At 50.5% G+C, this 22544-nt stretch overlaps 1 protein-coding gene across 2 annotated transcripts; it reads right to left on the reverse strand.

The window, feature by feature from the left end:
- Positions 1-1585: 1585 nt before the first annotated feature.
- Positions 1586-22147, reverse strand: THAP4 (THAP domain containing 4). 2 transcript variants are annotated; one of them, XM_027724902.2, is made up of 6 exons: positions 21987-22147; positions 19997-21150; positions 8246-8405; positions 6226-6335; positions 5211-5314; positions 1586-1896 (listed from the first exon to the last, which is right to left on the reverse strand). In XM_027724902.2, exons 1-6 carry the CDS (start codon positions 22061-22063, stop codon positions 1777-1779), a joined length of 1725 nt encoding a protein of 574 aa, XP_027580703.1. In that variant the 5' UTR covers positions 22064-22147; the 3' UTR covers positions 1586-1776. The 2 variants fall into 2 exon arrangements, with proteins under 2 accessions (XP_027580703.1, XP_027580704.1); XM_027724903.2 differs by lacking the exons at positions 19997-21150; positions 21987-22147 and adding an exon at positions 16733-17306.
- Between the last annotated feature and the right edge of the window lie 397 nt (positions 22148-22544).

Consider the following 22544-nt stretch of genomic DNA (forward strand, 5'->3'; position numbering starts at 1 on the left):
GAGCTCCCCCAGCAACCGAGTCCGCCGGAGGGGAGGGAGCAGGGTGGCAGGACAGGCCTGGAGCCCTTCAGGACACATGGCCACTGCACAGCTCTTGGAGATGGCCCCAAGAAGGGAGGGGCTGTGGGTTTTTTCAGAGGAGACCCCTTAAATACGAGGCCCAGCCCGGCTGGGGCCACTTCTCCCATGGGCAGTGCAGGCAGATGCCCTTTGGCCAGGGCTGTGCCAGGGCTGTGCCAGCCTGGAGAGCCTCCCCAGGGATTCCAGCCCTGCACAGCACAGGGGTGTGCGGGGCCAGGAGAGGAGAGGAGGATCTGCCCCAAGCCTCCATCTCGGCTTCTTTCCTCAGCCTGGTCCTCAGAAGAGCACACACCAGCCCCTTTGGGATCTACTCTAGTAATCTCAGGGGACTTTAACTTTCCCTTTCCCTTTCATCTTCCTCTTCTGGACTGTATCCCCATGGAGATGGGCAAAGCAACCCAGAACTACCAGGAAGGACCCTCTCCTCCAGTTCCATCATCTACATTCCTCCCCCTCTACTGGTTCTTCAGCCATATCCCACCCTCTCCTACAGCTCCCACTCCCCCAGTCCTGCAGCAATGAGCAAAGGCACAGAAGAAACCAGCTTAGGTTCATGTAGGAATACTGAGGGGTTTTAATTCACGTTCAAAGGGGATGAAGGGGAGGCGGCGCACGTAGTCCCCCGAGGCCAGCTCTTCCTCCCGCACCCTGTGCAGCCGCTCTTCCAATTCCCTCCGCACACGGCGCGGGGGCACGGGGGGACTCTGCTCCCTATCCCCGTCGGAGAATCGCCGGCGACGGCGACCTCCAGGACCCCGCGGCTGCTGCTGCTCCTCCCGCCGCCGCTGCTGCTGCTCCTGCAGCCAGCGCAGCACGAAGGGATGGAGGTGGCGACGGCAGCGTTTGCCCAGCTCCCTTCCCTGCTGTGCCAGTGTTACACTCCTAAATTGGCTGGGGTTGGCATGGACCTCTGGAGGTCACCTGGTCCAAGTCCCTTTTGAAGAATCTCTACTGTAAACCAGTAGTGGTGCGAGTCCTTTGCCTCCCTCACTGCTGAGGGACTCGATGACAGATTTCATTAAAGTCTAAGGCTGCCTTGGAATTTGAGACTTGGAAAGAGTTGCTGAGATTGATCCCTACTGTTGGCCGCTTCTCTTCTCTCTGCTGGCTCACAGTTATCCCTTAAGGTCTTGTGATATTATGCACTGAAGCTCAGTAAGGTTTGGCCCTGGCCTCCAGCACTGCACCAACTCCCTTCAAACTGCTGGACTGCACCACTGGGATCAGGGCCTGCGACAGTTTCCTCTGTCCCACAGCAAGAAGGTGCTCCCTCCCAATAATTAAGTCAAGTTTCATTGGACAGGGTCTCAAGTTCTCAGAGTCTGTCCCTGCAGTGCAAATCCATTCCCGAACTTTCTGCTTTTCCAGTGTTAGCCAGGTCGTCCAGGAGTTTGGACCTCTAATGCAACACCTACTAAGGAACAAGCAGCACAAAGCCCTCTGTAAGCACTGCCAAGCAGCAGGAGGCACACACCACCCTGCAATCACACCAAAGACACAGCCATAAAAATAAAAGCTTTTTATTTATTTTTTTTTTTTTATATACCATTACAGAAAGATCTGAATAACATTCTCAACAGGACGGGCAGCTCCGGGGCCCAGGGGATGAGTGCAGGCAGCAGGCTCCAGGGTCTGCCCTACTGTGCTCCCGAGCTGCTGCTGCTCCTTGCCCAAGGAGACCCAGCACTCCCAGCATCAGGGTGTCACCTTCTTGTAGGTAATGTGGAGGTGCTGAGTCATGGGCTGCGTAGTGGTTGCCATTGAGACAGTTTGTTCGAGTTTCCCATCAGAATTGAGCCTGAATTTTCTGGTAATCTAAATGGGGGAGGGAAGAAAAGAAATAAGGAAATCAAGCAAACAGCATCCATGGGTAAATCCCTTACCTGTGCTTTCTACCTTCCCTTTGCCATCCTCGTGCCTGCTGTCAAGGATATCCTCACTACAGCAGGCGAGTAAACAAGGAGTTTTTCTTTAGGAGTCTCTCCTAAAGAAAGCAGCCTTCTCCACAATACCAGCTCCAAGCCCATTATCCATGGAGCAAGGCAAGGTCCTGGCACTACAGCTGACATCACCTCAGTACAGACAGGCATCTGTCCACCACATCCCTCCACCAGAAGAGTGGCTCCCTGCTGGCAGCTCAGGGAGATGGATGAGCCGTCATTCACCAAGGCAGCCTTCCAAACCCCTTGGGCTCTCTGCAGGTCCCCACACCGTGCCAGGGTAAGGCAGGACATGACTACATGAGGAGATTGGAGCCTGCCAAGCCTCGGCCTGCACCTGCAGCCAGGTCAGGGTTCAGCCCCAGGCAAGAGGGAATAGCACTGCCATCTGCCAGGAGGGCTCCACGGGTGACATCATCCTCATCTCTGCACCCAGGCAGGCTGTGAGCCCGCTTGTGCTGCCCCAACCCTTGAGAGAGGCAATTTGGGGTTGCCCTGTGGAGCTGGACCACTTGGGACCTGTGCCAGCAGATGCCTGAAGCGTCCAGTGTTCAGCACAGGTTGTAGGGCTGCTCTGAGCTGTCATCAAAATAAAGGAGAGAAGTGGGACCACCCTTTTGAACCTCAGGTGCTGTTTCAGAAGGGTGAGGGTGTCACTCCAGCCACCTGACCCAGCAGGAGAACGGCCACGGCACCATGTGGGTGCCACCAGGGCACGGCAGCTGCAAGCACAACTCTTTCACAGTCACTTCAGCCAGCCCCATTCAGAAATTCCTAACGTCCAGAGGTTTTTCAAAACTCGTTCACTGCCTTGAAGTCACTCAAGGGCACATCCATAAGCTATTGCCAGTCTTTCTGCTCCATGCTCTCTGTTCAGACCCACTCGTATGCCCACAGTGGGCCCTTAGCTCCCATATCCAACATGTCCTCCTCCTGGAATCAGAGCTGTGCAGGGGTGCAGAGGACACGCCATCGTTCCAACATCCACAGGGGCAACAACAGCAGGAACACAGTCACACACACATGATGCTTGGATTCCTATTTGCTGCTCTCTTTGTAATGCACCAGTGTTCTTCAAATTCCCTAAGCAGGAAAAAGCACTTAAAAGGATACAAAAGTCACTCATCTTTAACATGAGTGACCCATGTGCCTTGGGGGGACTCTGCTGATCTCCATCACCTTTCACAGGTGACAGGGCAGCTCTGCAGGTGCCTCACCTGGTGCCCTCAGTGCCCACATAAGGCCAGGACTGTCCTGAGCTCTACAAGTGTTTGAAAACCTGCTGGTTCTCCACACGCTCGTCACACACCGAGTGACTCAGCGTGAGGGTCTCCCTTACTCCTTGTATTTCTCCCTTTAAACATAAACTGCTGACCGAGTCTGGGTCTGGACCTGGGTCTGGACTCTGCACACCCAGGCTCCACCAGGAGCTTGGAAAGCAAAGGGATCCTCTCAGAACCTCATGATTCAATGGGAGGGTCTCCCTTACCCTTTGTATCTTCAGTCTCTGTGTAAATCATTCCAAACTGATTCAAATCCACTTTTCCTTCGGATGTTTCACCCATGAGCAAGTAATAGAGGGAACCCTGCCACATCAAATTTTAAGTTGTACTTTCAGAAATTTATATTAAACCTGCTTTGATAAGCCCTTTGATGGTGACTCTTCAAGCAACCTACACCACTCATGACACAGCCTGGCCCAGGGAAAGGCCAGGGAAATGCCTCCATGACAGCTCAGCCGAGCCACAGCCAAGCCAAATCACTTTTCAGCAGGAATATAATACAGTGAAGTTTTGTCAAAGTGAGCAACTAAAGTATCAGCACATGTGCCCTTCTCACAACACCTGTGGCATCTTTGCTTCCATGGGCAATTTATGCTATTCTTGGTGAAGGAGAAAAGGTGTTGGGGGTTGGTTACTCTCTCATTCTACATTCTCCTTCACCAGTAAGGGCCTCTCAGATACTCACTGGGACCAGTCCCTGGGCCTGAGCTGCCCTCAGGTGCCAGATAAGCATGGACCTCCAGCTCCAGAGGTTCCCTCTTCCAGCCAAAGCCAGCCTTGGAGCCCTCAACTAGGAAGACATCTGCTGGCTTTCTGTGCTTCCCCCCTCCTCCTGCCAGACCATCAGCTCACATTTCAGGCAGTGACTCAGAGAGGACAGTCCCTTTTGTTTAAATGTCTGCAATTAAGAGCTCTGCTCCCTTGCTGATATCCATAGTATCTAATGGCTTTAGTTTTGCTACAGAAAGGAGGCAACACAGCTGTTCCTGGGAAAGGGGAAACCCAGCAACTGACAACATGCATCTAAAGGCAGGGGAGTTAGGACTTTCCAAAGTTAGGACACTGTGTAGGCACATAAAATTTTTGTCTACATCTGCACAAACTTGTGCTCTCTGTTGTCTACGGGTAAGTTTTGTAGCACATAAAAACCAGGTTGTGAGAGCTTGTTCAGCCTCGCTGTCTCTCTCAGCTGCTGGTCAGCCACGACAACTTCAGATGTGACACTGAGACCTCAGGATGCCACGCTGCCCCCAGCAGTGCCACCGCACTCACAGCTGGCTGTACCCCTTCCAGCTGTGCCAACAACCCCCTGCTACACACTCAAAACAAGTCAAAACCCAAAAAAAGACCCTAAAAGCAACCAACCAAGGCTGGAGCTGATAGGAAATGTCAGCCCTGCCCTGCAGCCACGGATGGGAAAAGAGCCCAGAGCAAGGTGTGAATGTCCTGAAAAGCAAGTTAGCAAGATCTGCAAGACCTTAGGTGTTCCTAAAATATCCTGATGAGGCCCAATACTGACTGTACCTTATACGTGCACCCTCATCCTGCAATCAATCCAGAAAAACAGCATTAAGAACTAACCCCACTGCCACAGAAGGGTATTTAGACAAGACTTTCCTATTCTGCTCCCTAAGGAGCTACTGGCCACTGCTGGAGACAGGATTCTGGGTTGGCTGGTCTGATCCAGCTCGTCAGTTCTTATCTTAATGATCCCTCTGGGTCTCATAATGTACAAAATACCTTCTGAAGGCTGTTACAGAAAGGATAAGCCAGGATGCCATGCAGTATTTCCAAGAACTCCTGATGGCATTCTGTAATTAAAGCATGCTAATTAACCTATCCTGTCAACTAGACTCCTTCTGGGGTGAGCAATGCTACGGGAATTGCTCACTGTGTGTGCACTCACCTGCTCTACGTGGGGCTTCTTGGCAAAGGAGATCCTGGCTATGGAGTGAGAAGCTATAGAAAGCTCTTGTCCATTCACCTCCCCTTCCTCCACCTCCACCAGACCTAGGTTGAAGCAAGGGCATACACATTATTAGGCTACAAAGGTTATTTAACTATCTCACAGTTATTACTGTGGCCTTTCAGCACTTAAAAGGGGCTTATAAAAAAGAAGAAGAAGGATTTCTGTGATTCTGTGTGATTTTTACACAGGCAGATGGGGATAGGACAAGGAGAACAGTATTAATCTGAAAGAGAAGAGATTTAGATGGGATATTGGGAAGAAATTCTTCCTTGTGAGGGTGGTGAGGCCCTGGTTCAGGCCGCCCAGAGAAGCTGTGGCTGCCCCATCCCTGGAATGTCCAAGGCCAGGTTGGAAGGGGCTTGGAGCAATCTGGGATAGTGGAAGATGTTCCTGCCCGTGGCAGGGGGTGGAACTGGATGAACTTTAATGTCCCTTCCAACCCAAACCATTCCATGATCTATTAGGGTACATAACATACCACAATCACTCTCCCTGAAGAATGGTTTTATTTGCCCAAGTATTATTGACAACTGCAAATCCACACGCTGTCAGACAGGGAATGCTGCTCAGAAAAATCCAGCCAGCCTTACTCACACCATGTGGGACGAGTACCACACGGGCAACTGGCACTTTTCCCTTCAGCATCTGCCATTTTAGATGCAAATTTAAGCACCAACTGGGGTTTAACACTTTCACTTATAATACTTGAGACGTGGTTCTCTCTAGTTCAGTCCCTGCCAGGTGTGTAACGAGTACCAAGGTGCTACATCCACACCGTGAGAGACTTCCTGGTTGAGACCTGCGGGTCCAGCGCCCAAGAGCAGCGATGCCCACGGGGAAAGTCAATTAAATAAGAGCTGTGAGAGCTGCGACAACTTTCTGAGAAAGTGATGAAATGGCACAGCGAGGTAAGGACCTCTTCTTTTCCCCAGCATGGGTATCAGGTGTGTACCTGTGTTCTGGGCACTGATGAAGGCCACCTTATTAGTGTCAGGCTTGAGGCGGATGAACCCGCATTCCCGGTGCATGGGCTTCCTGGTGTCCGGGTGGAAGGCGTTGAACCTGAGGGGAAATCAGAGCACAAAAGCTGATGTGTTTCACATGAAAAGACACTGTTCGGCCTGGTTTCCTCTTATTTAACCATGTGAGTGCCTGCAGTATTCTTTGAAGGGTAAACAACTGACAACACTTCACAGCTGGGAGATGTAAACCTGGAAAAATATGGTTCTTTACAGGCACAGCTATTTCTTAGAGCTGGAGTTAGTTATTTCAGCTCAAGCTCTAGATTTTCCACAGCTCCTGGGTCTTTCTAAGAGCTAGCTCAGAAACCCCTCAGGAACTCAGACATTTCATATATACTGAAGCCACACTCTGTCTCAAATACTTCCTTTTCTCCAATAAATATCTGGAATCACGGTATCATCTTTAGCTTTTACACCTGGCAAGTTGCCTTTTCTGTGTATTCCTTGCTGCAGGCAGCAACAGAACAGACATATTTCTCCCATCACCCCCTTCAAAAAGATAAATTCAGCTCAGATTCTTATTTATTCTTCAGGAGGCCTTAAAAACCGTAGGTTTGGTCGCCCATCATGTGGGTGATTATATGTATCACATGTGTTTATCTATTATATTAGTTGGGGCCATTATTTATTAAAGCAGCACCGAGGGCTGAAAAGTCCAAAGCAAGTGTTCCCTATATGAAGTAACAATGGATCACACAGAGTCAAGATTCCTAAAAGACCAGCAGCACAAGGTGCAGCACATGGCACCCCTACACCCCACAGAAACCCACTGGCTTCAAAGAAGTGGAGACAAGGAAGAGGGAGCACAGCTAAAGGAAGAATTAGGAAGAGTCTGGCTGTCTTGCAGCTGCTTCTGGCTGTCCTCTGGGCACAAATACACAAATTACTCCTCCCATTTGGCTTTGCCTCTCAATAAAAGATGTCTCCTTTTAACCATGTGGCTACAGGAAGAGCCAGGAATGACTTCTGTCAGTGGTGCAGGGCTGCATCCCTGCTAAGGGCTGTCCGAGCATCCCAGCCTCTGTGCTCTGCAGCCAGTGAAAACAGGTACCCTATGGAGCTCTCATGGTGGGAGAAACAAACTTAAATCAGGCTTTTTTCAGTGCTTGGAGTATTCAAGGGGTACTTGTATAAGTATCAGTCATGCAGCACTGCTCCAGGAGCCAGGAGCTCTGTCCTCCAAGCCTGTTGCCTGTTTTCCTGATGCATCCCAGAGCTCAACAGATCTAGGCTGTGTATCTTCTTGGCACAAAGAAAAGGACAAAAAAACCCAGGTGACTCAAATCAGTAACTGTTCACAAGCTGGAGAGGGAGGTGCAGCCAGAGCATGACTGTCAGAGCTTTGTTTCTTTTGGAAACTGGACTAAAACTGTCACAGGCTGAGCCGGCAGCTCTGTCACACTCGAGGAACACAGGGCATCTCTCACACAGCACTTACATCTTGTAATTATTCTCTTCTTGGTTTTCAAAGCAACACATTTTCCAACTCACCCCTCCCAAATGAGCACCAGAGCAGCACTGAGCAGCAGCTAACATGTCACTTCTCTCTCTCCAGATTTCTTTTGATTTCTCTTGGAACAATCACTTGTAGCCAAAGCAGTTAAGCTACCTGCCTCCCATCCCATATGGTTTGATAAAGACTAATTCTTTTCAGATTTCCACACTGGTGAAGGCTGAGGACCACAGTTTGAAATGGACAGGCTTGGCAGCCATGCCACAGCTCCCTCCCCTTGTTGCATTTGTAAGTGGGAGTCTCACAAAGAATGCCAAGTTTTCAAGGAAAATAGAAGTCAGACCATGTAGTCACATACCACGACACCATCTCATTTGGTAGGTGAAAATCTGTGTACTTTGCCATTGGAAAAGAAACACAAGCATATCAAATCACACTGGAGCCATGCCTGCTGCACTCCAATAGCTGCTGCCAACACAGACAAACCCTTGACTTACGAGAAGTTGAGCATGGGCTGCCCCACGTGAGAGATGTGCACTTCTTCCAGGTACTGGAAGGGCTTCATTGTAGGGAAGGTGCCGTCTCCTGGCGGGTCCGAGAGCCAGGTGCCCAGCATCCAGGACAGGGGTTCCATCACAGGGTTCAGCTGGGGAGTCTCTGTGGAGGAAGAAAGAAAGAAGAAAGAAAACTCAGGGATCTGTGCTCTACAGCTGGCTGGAGGTGAACACAAAACACCTCAGAAACGCTGCAACAACACTTCTCTCCAGAGCAGCGCCACCTCCAAGGTGCAAGGGGAGATGGGGAACAATGAACGGTCATGGAAATTGGGTCTGTTTCCAAACCTGCTCCTAGCCTTACACAGAACAAGAGCACTCTTCCAGGTGGTCCATTTCTGACTCCTCTCCGTAGTCTGATCCGAAAGGAAAGCCCCCTACCATCTACATGCAAGAAAGAAGATGACTGAAATCTCAGTGTAAAGAAAAATCACTAAATTGTAACAAATTCTCTAACGCTCTGGGCTGATCTTTCTCAGGCACTGAGTACGTGCCTTCCCTGTTTGTTTCAGAGACCAAGGAAGTGAGTCCTCGCTTCAGAGGAAAATCAGGCTGTGTTCATTTTTAAGATCAAAATTTGGCTATAATTTTTTTAAGAGGTTAACAGTGACCTGAACTTTATACAGAGACGGGCAGGGATCATTCAGAAGTTGTTCTGCTTAGGTTCTGGACTAAGTGAAACATTTTAAAAAGACTTGAGTGCCTGTAAGTTAAAGAGTAAGTGGAAGAGAAAGACACTTCCCTTTGTCACTGCATTTATTAAGGAGCAACCAAAGTCTGTTTCACAGTTAAAGTTTCTTTAGGAGAGCTTTGATAAACAACAGTTTAGCACTTTGCTTTCAGAGGTGGTGACCTGAAAAAAATTAATCAGAGAAACGGAGACAGACAATTTAAAGCCATGTGAAAAGCAGAGCAGAACCATTACTAAGGTGTAAGTAGGCAAAGTGAGACAGCACCCCTGGGATCCTGACTCCCATACAAATGTGTGCCCACTACTCTAGGAGTAGTCTGTTATGCAGACAAATATGACTGAAGTATGCTTAAGGCATGTCCTCCTCCCCCTCACAGGACAAATGTTTCGTACTGGCAAGGTGGGAGTTCCAGGGGGGTGTTTTCCACACCTAGTGAGATCACCAAATACAAGAACAAGCTGCCTGTCTGGCTGGTCTGAAAGGCTGCAGGGAGAAATCGGGCCTAAAAAGGTGATGTTGTGGTCAAAATTTGCTTGATCAGTCTGAGTTTCACTGTGCTCTGTATCAAATATCAGGCTAAAAACACTGAGTAAGGAGGAAGAACAGACAGTCCGTACCTGGAATGCCAAAGGAGGAGGAACAGAAGCTTTCCTGGGTAAAAGAGATCACTTTTGGAACTCATTCTCCCCCAGACAGGCAGGTTTGGAAAGCCAGCCTGCATGTCAGCAAGGTGCTGTTAATAACTCTGCTTTATCCTGAAGTATTTTGCAAAGTGAAGCGACATGAGAAAACATGAGAGCTCACCAGGAAATAGGTAATAAAAGTCTACAGCATCAGAGCCAGGCTCTGCAGAGCACCCTTCCAGCCTGTGCATTCCCCACCAGCTCATCCAGGGGTTGGGAAGGGGTTCCCACACCCCATACAGCAGCATCAGTGTACCAAGACAGTATTTCACTGTACTCATTTCTGCATTTCCAAGGGGAGAACACACAGTTCTGTGGGTAAGGAGCCTTCCACTCCCCCGTCCGACTGGTGTTCGCCTTTCACTCCCGACTGCAGACACTGCATTTCTTTCCAGGCTTTTTGCAGGCCCCACTCCCACTGTGGAAGCAAAGAGCAAAGCTTTGGAAAGGCTGGAAGAGCCTGCAGCCTGGGCTGCTGCTGCCCTCTCCTGGGTCAGCATCCCAGGAGCAGGATGCTTTCTGTCACTACAGTGCTTTAATAGGGCACTTCTTTTCTTCTGCTTGCAGCACTTCAGGAAAAAGCAACAAAACGACACAGGAAAGGAATGGTTTTAGCCATTGCTACTCTTCATACTCCATTATAAACCAAGAGAAGCCAACTGACTGTTTCCAGCACCCCCAGCTTGATCTCTGCCTTGCTGTGCAGCATCCAGCCTGTCCGGAGGTGCCTGACTGGGCAAGCTGGTCTCACTTCCAAGGAGCTGGAATTCCAGCCAGCTGAAAAGTGGAGATGTAACTGTACATCCTAAGTCTATGGCACATGGGCAAACAACATGGCCAAGTGACCATTCTTACTTTTCCAAACTACCTGGATGGCAGCAAAGCCAATGTGAGTTTTTTAGTTCTCATGTCACTGGAAAATGCCAAAAGCAGCAGAAGTGCTGGTGGGAATAAGGAACAGAGACTCACTGAAGTGTAGAGGAATAAAGACATCCTGATCTCACTCCATGCAGTGCTCCTCTTACCTTCAGTGTTGCTCTCTGACTGGTGGACTAAGTCCATTTGCCTCCCTGGCAGCCTTCTGTCAGAGGGCTGGGCTGGGAGAGTGGAAAAGCAAGAGGGGAGCCAGACAGGAGAGAGTCTGATTGAGTCCATAAAAAAAAAAAGTAGTCATTTGAAATTTGCTTTTTATGTCATGTTGGAGCAGGTAAATGCAAGACTATTGTAGCAACAAAAAGTTCTTTGCTGAGCTGCTTTGTTTCGAACAACAGGTTTAAAGATGCAGTCCCTGTCAAGAGAAACTTCTCTGACACTGACAAAGGAGCCTGCGTGTCCCAAGGATCTAAATCCTGGCACATCACTTTTACAAACAACCTGCTAATGTGGCTTAAAAAGTAAGCATGTGGTGATATCAAGAACACCAACCATGTCTGAGAATCTGCACCCTGGTCACCCTTGTGCATGCTTAAAGCTTCACACTCAGATGGGGTCCTCTTAATGCTGGTTCTCTTGCATCCACATGCACAGTTCTTTTACCCAATAACAGGGAAGCTCCCACTGCAGCCTCTTTCTTAACAAGGGCACTCCTAGAGTCACCTTCCCCTACCAGATTACACACTTCCTTGAATCCAGAATCTCCAAGACCCCTGCTCCTCCACAACCTGGTCTAGTGGAAAATGTCCCTGCCCACAGCCAGGGGTTGGAACGAGATGAGCAGCAAGGTCCCTTTCCACTCAAACCATCCTGTGATTCTATGAAATCCAGCTGAAATCAGCCACGATGCTCACAAGTTGCAACAGCTTGGGAGACAAAACCACAGGCCCATAAGCAACTTGACCAGCTTGATCTCTTTCCTTCAGGAAGCCATTCAGGCCAAAACTGCCATGCCCAGGCCCTGAGCACACAGGTCATCTCCTTTTCACCACCTGACCCCTGCTCCATCCCTCCAAATTCGCAGATGGACTGTTTCCACATTTTTCCCATTCACAGAGGGTTTAGAAGTCAAATCCCACCCCACACTGTAACAAAGTCAGACTGTAACCAGCTGTCCAGGCTTTGCAACAGCAGACACGGCGCTCTCCCTGCCGTGAGACAAACCAGACACAGTGGCTGGAGAGCCCCCTCGGGCCACGGCTGCACAGCGGGCGTGACTCTCAAGTGGGATCCCTGGCACAGAAAGCTATGCTGGCACAAATTCCGACGCAGCTTTATCAGCAAAGCCACAGTGAGCAGCCAGCTGGCTGTTAACAAGGCAGCTAACCTACTCCCCTGAGCTGGGGAATACTTGTTGCAGGAAACATGAGAAAAAACCTCAGACAAACAACAACAAAAAAACCCCACCAAAAAATCCCAAAACAAAACCTCAAACAAAACTCAAACTAACTCACACTGTCTTCAAAGTACAGGGTCTGCAGCAACAGCTGGCAGCCTCCTGCAGTTCTTCCTTCAGCTGGGTCGCTCTCTGGGTTTAACTCATCATCATCAAGGTTCTGGTAACTAAGGAGCAGCCTTGTTCAGCATACTCTGTCCATATTTAAGTACAGAAGGTGGCTTTGTACTCTGCTGCTCTTCCCTGAGAGCTGCAACCCTTCGCGCACTTTGTTGATGCTCTCCCCAGCAAACGAGTAAAGCATTCCTAGCACCAACATGCTCTGGCTCCATCATGGAATACGCTGAGCTGGAAGGGATCCATCAGGATCATTGAGTCCAACTCCTGGCCCTGCACAGGACACCCTAAGGATCCCACCACGTGCCTGAGAGCATTGTCCAAATGTTTCTTGAACTCAGACACCTTTGGTGCTGTGACCACTTCCCTGGGGAGCCTGTTCCAGTGCCTGACAACCCTCTGGGGGAAGAACCTTTTCCTAATATCCAGCCTAAACCTCCCCTGACTCAGCTCCATGCTGTTTCCTTGACTCCTGTCACTGGTCACAGAGCAGAGATTGGTGCTGCCCTCCACTGCCCCTCAGGAGGATGTTGAAGACACCAATGAGGTCTCCCCTCAGTCTCCTCTTCTTCAGGCTGAACTGAGTGACCTCAGCTGTTCCACACAAGGCTTCCCCTCCAGACCCTTCACCATCCTCATAGCCCTCCTTTGGGTGCTCTCTAATAGCTTAATGTCTGTTTTTATATTGGGGTGCCCAAAACTGCCCCCAGAACTCAAGGTGAGGCTGCCCCAGGGCAGAGCAAAGCAGGACAATCCCCTCCCTGGCCCAGCTGGCAATGCTGGGCCTGATGCCCCCCCAGGACAGGGTTGGTCCTCTTGGCTGCCAGGGCACTGCTGACTCAGGGCCAACTGGTCACCTACCAGGACCCCCAGGGCCCTTTCCAGCCTCTCATTCCCAGTCTGTCCGTACATCTGGGGTAGTCCCATCCCAGGTTCAGAATCCAGCACTTGCCCTTGTTAAGCTTCAGACAGTTGGTGATGGACCATCCCTCTTATTTGTTGAGGTCTCTCTGCAGCACCTCCCTGCCTTCCAGGGAGCCAACAGCTCCTCTCAATTTAGTGTCCTTGGAAAACTAACTTAGCATCCCTTCGAGTCCTGCATCCAAGGGGTTAATGAAGATGTCGAAAAGAACTGGGCTGAGAGAACCCCACTAGTGACAGGTGCCAGCCTGATGTCACCCCATTCACTGTCACCCTTTGTGCCCAAGCCACGAGCCAGTTGCTCACCCATTGAGTAACACAGTTATCCAGCTGTGGGCTGGACATTTTGTCCAGAATGATCCTGAGAGAGACAGTATCAAAAGCTTTGCTGAAATCCAAAAAGATTACATGAACTGGCTTTCCCAGATCAACCAGGTAGGCTGCCTTGTCACAGAAGGAAATCAGGGTCAATGACAACATGCTGGCTGCGACCAATGACTACGTTATTTTTCAATACTTCTCAGAATAATCTTTTCCATGATTTCACCAGGCACTGAAGTGAGACTGACAGGCCTGTAGTTTCCAGGGTTCTCCTTCCTGCCCTTCTTGAAAACTGGGACAACATTTCCAGATTCCAGTCAGCTGGGAGCTCCCTGGATTTCCCACACTGCTCAAAAATCAAGAGGTTTTGTGATGATATCAGCAGCTCCTTGAGGATTCTGGGTTGAATCCTATCAGGCCCCACAGATTTGTAGGGATCCAGCTGCAGCAGATCCTACACAAGTTCAGGGTGGACTGGGAGTTGATTGTTCTTACAGTCATGGTCCTCCAGCTCAGGGCACTGAGACCCCCTTGGTCTGTCAGCCGTGTTGGAGACAGAGGCCTTGTCTCTGTCCCTGTTTGTGAGGTGACTATCCTCATCCTGGAGTGGGTTGATGTTATTTGAACACTGTCTATTCCCATTAATGTATTTCAAAAAAACTCTTTTTATTGTCCCTCACATTTCTGTCCAGCTTCAACTCCAGTTGAGCTTTGGCCGTATCAATTTTCTCCCTACAGCGGCAAACAGCAGCTCCGAATTCTTCCCATGTCACTTGACCTTGTTTCCACTGGGCCCAGACCTTCCTTTTGTGCCTTATTTCCAAGAGAAGATTCCTGCTCAGCCAAGCCAGCCTTCTGTCTCAGCTGCTTGACTTCCAGCATTTGGGAATTGCTTCTCCTGTGTCCTTAGGAGGTGAGGTTTGAAAAGTGACCAGCACTGACGGACTCCAGCACCTGCAAAAACATTTTCCCAGGGGACTTTACTCCCCCATTCCCTGCTCAGCCTGAAATCTGCTCCTCGTGTCCAGAGATGAGGTTTTGCTGGCACTTCTCCTCCTGCCAACAGAGATTTTAAACTCAATCACCTCATGACCAAGGTGGCCCCCAATCTACACTTCACTCACAAGATCCTCTCTGTGGACAAGCAGCAGATCAAGGAGGGCATCTTTCCAAGTCGGCTCCCTCAGGACCTGTTCCATAAAGCTCTCATCCAGGTTTTTTTAGGAATCTTCTGGCCTGGGTTGTACCAGCTGTGTGATGCTCCCAGTTAATTTCTGGCAAGTTGAAGTCCCCCATAAGGACAAGGGCAGTTGACTTGGAAGTGTCCCTTAGTTCCTCAGAATACCTCGTTGGTGTCATCACCCTGGCTGGGAGGTCTAGAGCAGAATCCCACAATGACATCCACATTATTTGCTTGCCCCAGGGGCTCCCAACTGTGAGCTCCAGACATTCCAGCCCTTCCATTACATACAGTGCCACCCCTCCACCTCTCCTGCCCTGCCCATCCCTCCTGAGGAGCCTGGAACTGTCCAACAGGCACTCCAGTCACAGGGCTCATCCCACCAGGTTTCACTTATGCAGTGATGTCAAATCTCTGGGAATGGGCCAAAGGTTCCAGCTCCTCCTGTTTGTTCCCCATGCTGCGTGCACTGGTGTAGAAACATTTCAGGAGTCGTACATTATAGCCAACACCTTGAGAAGCAAATTGAGGGATCCCATCAGTTTCCTCAAGTTTTGGCACATCATCATTGGTGAGCCTGGTTTTGACCTTCACCCCTTCTCCCTTCCAAGCTGGTTTAAAGCTCTGTCAACGAGCCCCACCAGCTCCTGTGCTACAACTCTTTTTCCCTCTGAGAAAGGTGCATCCTGTCAGGTGTCAGTAGACCAGGTGTTGTATGGGTCATCCCATCTCTGCTCTAAAAGCTGGGAATGTGGTTATATTCAAAATTTTTCACATTACAGCCTCAGTAATTAATTTCATAGCCAAGCACCAATGTGTTATTGCCTCTGTGGTAAGTGCTCCAGTGCCTGTAGTCAGTGTCAGAGTTCTGCATTACAAAACACAGAGAAAACATCTTTAAATTACACCCAAACCCAAACACCCTACCTGAGCTCACCTCAGTCTGTTTGACTTTCTCTCGAGTTTTTCTTAGTTGGCTGTTTTGTTGCTTCCTAGCTGCAAGCTGGGGTTTTGTTGTGAGTCATTGCCAACGTGCTGCAGAATTAAATGCTTAATGCACAAACTCTATAGGCTATCAGGGAAAAAAAAATGGAAAAAACAAGACCACTCCACTGGAAAAAAACACAACAGCAGAGCAAAAAGTCTTGTTTCCTCCCTTCCAACTGCCTTTTTCCCCAAGGGGGAGGTCAAAGAGCCATTCCCCTCAGCCAAGTCCCTGACCTGGTGTGCCTGCTCCCGTGTGGAGCTCGAAGCAGTTCACCTCCCACCCGTGTGCTCAGGCCACAGGTGCTGTGAGGTCTCACACAGCCTCTCAAGACACTTCCTGCCACAGATTCAGCTCCACTCTTAACCTCTGCACACATATTTCTACTCCTTATCTTGCTCTCAGCTCACTTTATAGCTCCCCTGTTCTTTATAACACCCACCCTATGGACCAGCCTTTTACCCTGGCTGTTCCCATCCCAGATGAGGCACAAAACCCTCACAAGCACTTGCTGTCTCAGAATAAAAGCACTTTTCTTCTAAAATCTAGCTACAAGTTAACATGCAGCTGCCAGGTTAGCAGTGCCTGCCCTGGCAGAGGCAATTTCTCTGACAACACATCTCTGTGACCCATTAGACACATTTAATTTCCAAGTTGAACCAGACAGGGCCCCACTGCTGGTCTAGTCCTGCTCAGGCAGGTGAAGGCACAGCACCTCCATCCACGCACAACCCCACTTCTCACTGCCACTGAGGAATGGGATTTTGCTATTTGTTTTCTGCAACATGAATGAAAACCTGTTGCCATCTCGACAGGGAACACCACCTCAGGCCCCACAGACCAGGCATCAGGGCACAAAAACACATTTAATGTTCAAGTCCTTCTGCTTGTCCCGGGAATTCACCAACTATGACTCATTTGCATGTAAAAAGTACTACAAATGACCCAATTTCTACACCGGCTCTGCACAAATATTCAAAGACAAATCCAAGCTGGAAGGAATTGTCATTTCCCCCAGATCCCTAGCAAAATGCTAACCATTTTTCACACGGGCTCATTTTGCCAACTCTCCTGCCTTTAATATGACCTTCACGAAGGCAGACACGCAGCGTGGAAGAGGCTCCCCACACACCCAAGCAGCCGAATTCTAAGAGCTGTACCTCTCTGATGAGCACAGACACTCCAGCCCCATGGCACCATACCTGTGTTTGCTCCATGGCCAGCCATATTTGCAGATATTTTGCTATTTGCTCTACCTCTAGCCCCCTCTGCCCCCAGAAGGCGCTTTGCGCAGGGTGGTAAGATGGATATGAGGGAAGTGATCTCACGCTTGGGTAAGAGTGATCCCACTGCCTGCTGGGAGATGTAGTTTTACAAAGGCACCAAACTGGAGCCCGTTAAGAGGAGGTGATGCTGTGGAAGGAGCACCTCGGATCTCCTGTCTGTGCCAGCACACACGATGCAGAGGAGCTGTGGGACCTTCAGCAGAACACGACAAACAGGCAGCACTTGTGTAGCAGAGTTCAGTGCTGTTAGAACAGTCTGCCCTTCCCTAGATACGGGGTCCCTATTTGCTCACTGGCTCTCCATAATTTCTCCCAGTGCATTCTGTTTTTCTCCAAGCTGCACCCAACGCCATCCTGCCTGGTGCACTGTGCCTGACAGCATTCCCCAACCTTTGGTCCACACACCTCAGAAGTAGCCCAGGAAACAGAAGGAAACATTTTCCTACCAAACAAGCAACTAAATTCAAAGTTCAGATGGAAAGGGCCACCGTGGCAGCCTTGCTGTGCAGGAAACAGCCTGGGGCTCCTCCTAAAAGCAGTGAGTCGATCCCTCTGGTAAGACAGGTTGGGAAACACACATTGTGACAGCTGGAACAGGCCGGGAGCCACTCACCCAGCCTGAGTCACCTGGCCTCAAGCGTGGCTGGCAGGGACTGCTGTGCAGCAATCCTGCAGAAACCTGCTCTTCCCAGCCGGCTGTACCTTGGACACAGCCAGCAGAAATTTATTTGTCTCATTAGAGGAAAGTATGTGTGAGAACTAGCACCAAAATGAAGTTCTGTTTAGTGGGTGTGGGCCTAAAGCTTGTTTTTGTGCTCGGGATTCTGTGGTAGTGGCTGAACATAAGGCAGCAGCAAAGAGAGGTCCTGCAACACGTGGAGCTGGGATGCAGACAGGGAACAACCTGCATGGTCAGTCCAGTCAGGTGCTTCACTTACACTCCCCATCCCCAAGACACTGCCTTTAGCAGGAAGGAAATAATGCAAGGTCAGGTTCACAGCTAAAACCATCATTTCAACAGCACATCGGATGGTTCGGGACAACTGAAACGGAACTAATAACAAAGACTATAGTTATTATCAACCTCATATGCTACCTGACTGTATTTTTATGAATACCAAAAAGCCTTTCTTCCATTCAGCCTTGTACTACAGCAAAACTCAGTGTCTGGGCGTGAACCAGGCTCTGCCCAGCAGCAGCTGGCTGCACTTCATCAGCTATTTTCACTGCCATAAACTATTTCTATGACCACACAAAAAGCAGTGCAAGGCAAAAGAGCACCAAGATTAAGCTAAAAAAAAAGAAAAAAAATAAATAAAAAAGCCACTCAGCCATCAACAAATGCTTTAAAAAAGTCCCCAGCCAATGGGTTCCATATAAACTTCCCATCCCACCGAGCTACAATCACCAAAATGGTTCATTGTCACACACTGATCTCCAGTTTAGTTGATAAGAGATGGCAGAACAGGTAAAAAAATTGGTCAAATCATTAAAAAAAAATGACATTTTCCTTTAGAGAACAGAATATGTAACTCATTAAGAATATCTTCTGTAAGAACGTAAAGTTCTAACTTCTCAAAGACACGTATAAAAACATCAGTCTCAGGAAAGAGGATAAAAATCTCAGCACTCACCAGAATAAAGAAAAACATCCTTAAAGGCACTCTTCCTGCAATTAGTATCTCATTGATGGTATTCCAACAAAGCTAGACATCCCTTTCATATATATAAAAATATGTATATATATATATCTGAACACAGTTAGACATCCTTTTCCATATATATAAATATATATTAACAACTGTGGAACCCTAAAAGTTGTATTTAGTTATTTTCTTTAGTTTGAGACCAAAACAATACAAAAATGCAGACCAAAAGGCACAAACAAGACTAGGCTGATTTCCCACATGGAAAACCCCCCCTTCTTTTCCCTCCTCAACCCAAATTCAAGTGTGAGTTTTCCCATACTTTGGAAAATTAGATGCATGTGGGAAAAGTAGCATTGAGTATTGACCTTCACAAATTTTGCCAGGGTCTGCTTTCTCACACTTCAGTGAGGATGTTGGCTGTGCTGTAACAGCCTGGAGGATGTGCCTGTCTATGCCACCATCACCTTTCTGACTGTGTCCAATGGCTCCAGAGGAAGCCACGAAGTTTTTCTCCTAAAGGAGAGGCAAGAATTAACCATCAGGGGATGCCCAACCCTCCATGGGTGACGACTCCTTCAAGCAAGACCCCTGTCACAAATCCTTCACAAGGCAACCCCATGTTTTCTCAGCAGCCACACAAACATCAAACATCATCAGATGGTCCTAAACTCTTGCCCCAAACTGTACCTTGCAACCAGAGTCACTGGGCAGAAGTTGCACGTTAAAAGACGTTTTTTCTCGCAAGAAAAATGGTTATAGCCCAATTCAACTTCCACATGACAAATTTTTCACATGACCTTGTCCCTCGTGGAGCTTCCCTATGCTTTCAGGTGTTTAATCATCATTTTTTAATTGATAGAGAAGTCATTCTCCATCGCTTCCCATGTTATTATCCATTTCCTGACTTCTGCCTTCTGAAGGAGGAATTGATAAAAGCAAACACAGACATTTGCTCATAAATCGTGACCTCGCTGTGTATCACAACATACTGGATACCTCCCACCTCACTTACATTTCCTGTATCCCGAGTGCTGAGTGTAGTGCATGAAATCCAAGATCAGAAGTGCTTCTTACATCACTGGAGAAGATGACAACAGCTTTCACAGATATCTACTGCCATGACAGCTCATTAACACACCCCAAAAAAAAAAAAATCACCAGCACGCTCCAAAGGAAGAAGGCAAATCCTAACAGGTGCCACTTGAGTCTCCAAACAAGTTAGAATAATAAAGGAAATTAAAAAAAAAAACAAAACAAAACATAAATTCATCAAGAGAGTTGTCTGCAACATCTCAACCTAACTTCCCATTCCACATCTCGGAAAGGTTTGGCATATGAGAACTAACTTGTGTACCCCCAAAAGGAATTCTTTCACCTGCATCTGTTGGTCTAACACAGGCTACCACTTCTCCCTCCCAAAATGTCCCTTGCTCATACCTTTTCCCCATCGCACCTCTACAAGCTCCAATTTTAGCAGCCTCTAAGAAAGCGCGGAATTCTGCCTCAACGCAGCACCCCTGGGAATACTGACCACAGTCCTGGGATAGCAGGCTGTTCAAGTAGGGGAAACTGATCCGCTTCAGCTCATCCAGCTTCTCCTTCAGCTTCCTGACCTGGCTGTCGGAGCGGCTGATCCTCTGCCTCAGAAGCTTCAGCTCTCCGTTCTTCTTCTCCACCTGCTCCCGCAAGCAGCACACCTGGCTCTTGCTCTGCCGGGAGGAGAAGCAGTAAGAGTGCAGGGAGTCGATGAGCTTGCAGGCCCCCGAGGCCGACATGATGACCTCGTTGATGGACATGGGGTTGGCGTCTGTGTCGCCCTTGCGCCCCACCACAGCCTCGGCGGCCGGGCGCGGGGTCAGGTCCGCCGGGGACGCCGACAGGCCCTGGGAGGGTTTCTGGGGAGTTGCGGTGAGGGAGGAAGTCGGGGACACTTCTGCCACGGCCTTGTCGTGTCCCAGGAGATGGCTGCTGCAGCTTGGTTCCACCTCTCTCTTTGGCCTCTTCCTTTCCAGCTGCTCTTTCGGGAGAGACGGCCTCTCCCTGGCGTGCTTGGAGGAAAAGCTGTACGAGTGGAGGGAGCCGATGAACTTGCAAGCACCGGAGGCAGGAGGGGTGAAGTCGTCGACCGACACGCCGCTTCTCTCTGCCACCCAGCTCCCCGCCCAGCTGCCCTTGGGACAGTCCTCCTCCACAGGAGACCCCTCGAGCTTCTTCTGAGCTCCAGGCTTCGCACCCAAACTATCCCCTAACGTCCTTCTCCGAGGGCCGTCCAGCTGGCTGCGGAGGGCCTCCGTCTCCTCCGACATCGATCCCATCTCCACTTGCAGAGTCGCCTCCTCCATCTCTTCCTTCCCTTGCATCACCATGAAGTCCTGTCCAGAAGACGCGTCCCTCTGCGCTACCTCACCGCCTCCTTCCCGCGGGGCTTCCCCATCCCGCACCTGCCTCGCTATTTTCCTTCGGCTCCTGACATAATCCAGCTTGTCGTGCTTCTTCTCCGCGAGCTGGAAGATGGTCGGGACAGCAGTGGGCTTCAGCAGCCGGTGCTGGTCTTCCAGCCGCTTGGAGAAGCTGTCTTTGGTGAAGTGCTCGCTGCAAAGAAAGGAATACTTGGTGGGGGTCCAGTTGTCTCTCTGAACAGCTTTCAGCCACTGAATCAAGCGCTTCGAATCCTTCAGAGGGAACCTAAAAAAAGAAACGAGACATGGGTTTCCACGAAAAAATAAGCCACCTTTGGGAAATCAGAAGGGCCAGTGCTCTTCAGATCACAGAACCACAGAATCATAAAATTGTTAAGGTTGGAAAAGACCTCTAAGGTGATCAAATTCAAGGTGATGGTCAGGCTGAAGAGGTTCTGGTGAAATCTGTGTTTTGAGAGGCTCCACTCGTTTAAAGATTTTTTTTCACTTTGGGCTGAAATATTTGATATTCGTTCCCTGCTTTAACAGCTCCGCTTCACAAAAAGCACAGGACTAGAAGGTGTTGTTTCCGTTTTCATCAGCAATCGACCCATTATTCCGCTCACCTCCCCCACGAGGAACACCCTGTCCACAAGGAAGGGGGATGTGACCACCACCAGAACACCCAGCTCAGCCAACACGCTGCCCCACCGCTGCCTCCGCTGCCCGGGCGATGCTGACACCGGGTGTATTTAATAGCATTCAATAAGGTGTAGAAACGCCTGGAGTGAAAGAAAGCCCGAGCAGAGGAACCAGGCGCCGTTTCCAATGGGACTCCCGGGACAGGGACCTTCCCCTGGGGACCCGCCCCAGGGAGCGATGGGGGGCCCGGGGGGCTCGCACCGAGGGGGCTCGTGGGGACAGGCCGGCGGTGGGCCCGGGCCCCGCGGCCAGGGGCGCTCCCGCTGCCCGGCCGGCGCTGAGGCTCCGGGAGCCCCGAGCCGGTTCCCCCCGAGGGAAACAAAGGGCGGCCGCTGCCGGGGGGGCCTGGCGGGGACAGCGGGGCCGGGGGGCGGGCGGCCCGGCCGCGGCACCTGCACGGGCCGGGCGGGCCGCCCTTACCTGTGGAAGGAGACGGCGCCGCGGCGCGCCTTGCCCTGCCGGTTGGAGCAGTTGGCGGCGGCGCAGCAGATCACCATCTCCGGCCGCCGCCGCCGCCCTCGGCCGGCCGGGCCCGCCCCGGCCCCGGCCCCGCCGCGCCGCCGTACGGCAAGATGGCGGAGCCGGGTCACCGCGGCGCCCCTCGCCGCTGGGGAAGGGGTTTCTGTACGGCACAACATGGCTGCCGCCACACGGCCGCCGCCATTTTGGCCGAGGCGCGGCCGTACGGCGCCGGTGCCGCGGGGCCGGTGGGGAAGGAGGGGGTCGCTCCCTGCGCCGCTCGCTTGCCTTCTCCGCGCTCTTGGGCGTCCGCCTCCCGACGAGCCGCTCGGTCCGCGGCGGCCGAGCCGTCAAAAGCGCCTCCGAGAGGGGTGGGCATGGTGGGGGGGGTTACCTTCACAGGGAACGAGGGGCGGGGCTCGGACGGCTCCGTACAACAAGATGGCGGCGCCTTGTTGTCACAACTTCCCCGGGCGTACGTGTCACGGGCCGCGCCTGCCGGCGCTCCACGCAAAGAGC

Source organism: Pipra filicauda, unplaced genomic scaffold, assembly GCF_003945595.2.
Source record: "Pipra filicauda isolate LSUMZ 115617 unplaced genomic scaffold, ASM394559v2 scaffold90_size2875636_pilon, whole genome shotgun sequence".
NCBI classification, from domain to species: Eukaryota; Metazoa; Chordata; class Aves; order Passeriformes; family Pipridae; genus Pipra; species Pipra filicauda.